The 4,194-nt window shown below is 43.3% G+C and overlaps 1 protein-coding gene across 1 annotated transcript; it reads left to right on the top strand.

The window, feature by feature from the left end:
• The first annotated feature begins 964 nt into the window (after nucleotides 1–964).
• On the top strand, nucleotides 965–2,954 carry LOC125947272 (uncharacterized). Its single transcript, XM_049671689.1, has 2 exons — nucleotides 965–1,195; nucleotides 1,628–2,954. The coding sequence occupies exons 1-2, from the start codon at nucleotides 1,104–1,106 to the stop codon at nucleotides 2,952–2,954; spliced, it is 1,419 nt and encodes a 472-aa protein (XP_049527646.1). The 5' UTR covers nucleotides 965–1,103.
• The last annotated feature ends 1,240 nt before the right edge of the window (nucleotides 2,955–4,194 follow it).

Genomic DNA, 4,194 nt, shown 5'->3' with positions numbered 1-4,194 from the left:
TGTAAGTGTTTCATTTCAATTTATCCGGTGTTTTAGCGCTGCCTGCGAAAAATGAACGGTCGACAGTGCCGATGTCAACATACTACCACGCCGTCTCACTGTTGATGCGCATACGTCGCTTCGCAGTGCCGCTACCCGTGTTCGCTGAATGAATAATAAAAAAAAACGAGAAAGCATGGTCCTGTTGTCATGCGAGCAAAATACTTCGGTGGATCGCGGCGCGCAAGCGAGGGTATAGTATCTGCAGAACACAGCTTGACCATACTGCGCAGAGCTCTCCGCGACTTGCGAAGCTGCGCTATGAACGGGACAAAACCGAAGGAGTTCGGTTTTTATTTATTACTACCAATTTTCACGCACATTTACGAAGAAACGAAGCGAGGCAGGCTTTTCGTTGTTTCGATCTTTACGGCTTGCTGTCGGAACGTCAAACGTACGTAGTACCTTGCAAAGCTTTTGCTGTTGAAACTTAGCGTTAGTTCTGTGAAGATTTGTGAAACACTGCCGCGGACGGCATTGGAAGACGGCAAGTTTAGACTTGTTTACGAGAACATTTGTTGTGTTGACCACCCGCCGCGCTTCTTTAGCATAGTGCGCATACACTGAGCATATGACGGACGGAAAGTATTGGAATACCTTGCGGCATGTTTCGTACGGGTGACTAGTTTAGCGCATGTGCTTCCCAACTTGTGTGCTTCTCGGGAAGTGGTATGAAGAGCCCATGTAGTATACTGGTCCGAGTGTCAGCTGTCTTCGCGCGCCCAAATAAACAGAAACCGTTTTCTGTTTCTGCTTTAGAATGTGGCCCCATGACGCGGTATACTGCTTTTTCTACAACAATGACAACTAGGAAGAAGCATGCTGAGGCTCCAGGCAGCAGAGCTATCGTTGAGAGCTTTTAAAAGGATCATTGTGCAGTGTTGAATTCAAAAATACAAGGAAACCTGGGAACAGTCATTCCAAGCTGTAAACATTAGTCCCAATTTCGGTTAAATGAGAAATGGAACTAGTACAATATGCTCCATAATGCCATGGGAAATTTAAAAAAAAACTGAAAATGTTTTCACCATTTCTTTATTCTGGCAGGAATAAACAAAAACATCATGACATTAGTTCCAAGCAACATTAACAAGCAAGAATGGACCAGGGAAACAAGGACCCTGAATCAATTCTTTGGAAAGGAGCACATTTATAGGTAAGTTGAATGAAAGGAAACGTATTGCAACAGGCTACTGCGCATCTCTCCAGTTACATGTTAGCAGCACCTAAGTGACATGCCAGGACCTTAGTGAATGCGCTCTGAAATTACATCGCAAATACATAGTTCAAGCGTGTGCCATGTAAAGCTTGGTAACAGGAGATTGTGGGTTCATATAGAAGAAAACAAAAGGATTGACAGCAGAAACGACAGCAATTAATGAGATGCTGTAGTATCATTTATTTGCTCATTTACAAGCACAATACATACGTTGATTTTCAAAGTATATGTGAAAGTAGAAGCTTGACAGTGTTACCATTTAGTTGAACTATCAAACAGTAATGCTCAGTAGTTAAGGACTTATCATCAGAGAGATATTCACACAATATACTGTATGAAATATTCACATAATGTGTCATTTCTACGCAGGTACATTGAAGGCAAGGGTGCACAAAAGCACAGAGATGCAGGTTTGCGCCTCTTCACCTCTGGGCACCTGCAGAAACTTGAGTTTTTGAAGATAGAAAGCTCAGAGACTGTTGTGCGTGCAGACGTTCTGGCATCAATGACAACAAGGACTATATATAAGGTGTCAGCCCGGCTACTAAGAAGTGATGGAGAAATTATTTCAGGCACCTGCACCTGTGTTGCTGGCAAAGGGTCTGCATGTAAGCACCTGTGTTGTGTTTTCTATGGGTTGATGTATATAGCTCAGCATGACCTTGCAACTGTGCCAACCTTGCTGGCGTGTACTGAGACAGAAAGGCAATGGTACAAACCGAGAGATCCGAGAAATGTACCACATAGCTTTGAAGACCTTGTCTTTTCGAAGGATACTTGGGAGAGACTCAGCAGTGCACCTGAGCATCACAACAAACGAATGAAATATTCATCACTAAAGCCAGAAAGAGAGGTCATGACGACACGAACCTTAATTGGCTTACATGGAAAACTAAAAGAAAATGCACTGCAGTGCTTCGCTGACATTTTAGAGGCTAATGATTTCTTGTGTGACAAAAGCACCGAGTCAACAAAAGACAACAATGTGCGTGAAAGCATGCCTCTGCGCTGGCTTGACGCCGTAAAAAAGTCACAGACGCTAGTGTACTCAGCTGATGATGTTGCTGCTGTTGAGAGTGTGACAAGGCTGCAGAGTGGCTCAACACTGTGGCACCATTACAGAAAGGGATTGATAACGGCCTCAGTAGCACATAGAGTGTACACGTGGGTCAAAACGTGCGAAACAAAAATGGGGCCTCATGATGCCCGGTCACTTCTGAGTGCCATAATGGGGAAGAAGTGTCGAGCCACATACGCCATGAAACGAGGGCTGTTGTGTGAGGATAATGCAAGGAAGGAATTCATAGAGCAAAACAAAGGGCACTTGGACATACAGGTCGAACAGTGCGGTCTGCTTTTGTGCCGGAGCAATTCTTTTCTAGGAGCAAGCCCCGATGGCATTGTTAAATGCCTTTGTTGTGAGCCTAGTGTTCTGGAAATTAAGAGTCCAATGAACCTTGACACATTTTGTAAGAGTGAGCTACGTGATGGGTATCTGAAGAGAAGCAGCAGATACTTCACCCAAGTACAAATGCAAATGGGGGTGAGCTGCTTACAATCTTGCATCCTCTTCGTTTACAGTGAACAAAAGTGCGTGCAAGTTTCTGTGAATTTTGATCAGAGTTTTTTCGATGAACTGGTGAAGCGGTGCAAATTTTTTTGCGAGTACTTGGTGCCTTCCTTTCTTGACAGTTAGCACTTCAAAATTTCTATTAGGCATTTTGTAGTAGTAGTAGTCATAGGTCGGCAAACTCACTCATGAGTCGACTCACTTAGACTCAGATCGGTCCGTGAGTGTGAGTGAGTAATATTTTGGTGAGCTTGAGTCCGAGTGTGTCCAGCTGAGGAAAATTTTAGTGAGTCTGAGTCCGAGTGAGGAAGATATTGGCGAGTCTGAGTGAGCCCTAAGCGCAAAATGTATTTCTTGAGTGAGTCTGAGTGAGCTCCACCTTTTATTACCAACCTATGGTCCTATCTACTCAACTTAAGCATTACTATCAGCCTTCTATCGGCTTACGTTTATACTCAAGTCTATTTACACATATCTCAACACACTAGCGTTCATGTGCCACCTCAATATTTATTTATCAGAGGCGTGAGTTAGGGGGTGGGGGATACATGACCTCCCCCGCAAACTCTTTCATGAACGTTCTTGATAAAAATATCTCGTGTGAGTCGCACATTTCATAACAATGTCCTTACTGGATTGAAATCACTGATAACTCGTACTTGAAAGTACAGGATCAAAAGGCGTATCGTAGAGTACCGATTATGTGAGATATTGGCGTTAAAGAGCATTGACACCTCGATCGAAAGCTAATTTTAGGCTAATACGGACTCGTGAGTCAACTCACGCACTCAGGTCAAGCCATGAGTTGTGTGCCGTTGCTGAGTAATATGTCGGTGAGTTTGAGTCCAAGTGAGCTCGGTTCAGAAACAGTTTGGTGAGCCCGAGTCTGAGTGAGTCCGGTTGAGGAAAATTTTGGTGAGACTGAGTCCGAGTGAGCCCTCAGAGCAATATATATTTCTTGAGTGAGTCTGAGTGAGCTCTAATTTTTTTGCCGACCTATGGTAGTAGTAGATCCTGAAACATGGTATTTATTCTGTCATTTCTTCCTGCTTTGCTTTGGCATGCTGAGAATACATTTAGAGTAAGAATGGTGGTTATTCAAAAACATAATTGTGGTGTCACTAAGTTTTGCTGGTTGACTACGCATGGTACACCTGTACCTAACCTAATAAGTGGTGCTAACAGACAGCCACTAATGTAGATGCAGGTGATCCTGCAGGAAACATTGCCAGCAGACATTTATTGACAATATAAAAAGTATACAGGGCTTTACAAAGGGAAGGACATGAATATGTCAGATATTAGATACAACAAACAAAACAATAACAGGAAACAGAAAGTTACAGACCTAGCACTTAACAATTAC

This window comes from Dermacentor silvarum, chromosome 7 (assembly GCF_013339745.2).
Source record: "Dermacentor silvarum isolate Dsil-2018 chromosome 7, BIME_Dsil_1.4, whole genome shotgun sequence".
Taxonomy (NCBI): Eukaryota; Metazoa; Arthropoda; class Arachnida; order Ixodida; family Ixodidae; genus Dermacentor; species Dermacentor silvarum.
The sequence above is the reverse complement of the archived record's forward strand: the minus strand, read 5'-3'. Positions and strand labels throughout refer to the sequence as shown.

Coding starts and splice junctions, on each gene's coding strand:
- LOC125947272 (XM_049671689.1), top strand. CDS start 1,104: ATGACATTAGTTCCAAGCAACATTAACAAGCAAGAATGGACCAGGGAA. Junction 1,196..1,627: donor GGAAAGGAGCACATTTATAG/GTAAGTTGAATG, acceptor ATTTCTACGCAG/GTACATTGAAGGCAAGGGTG.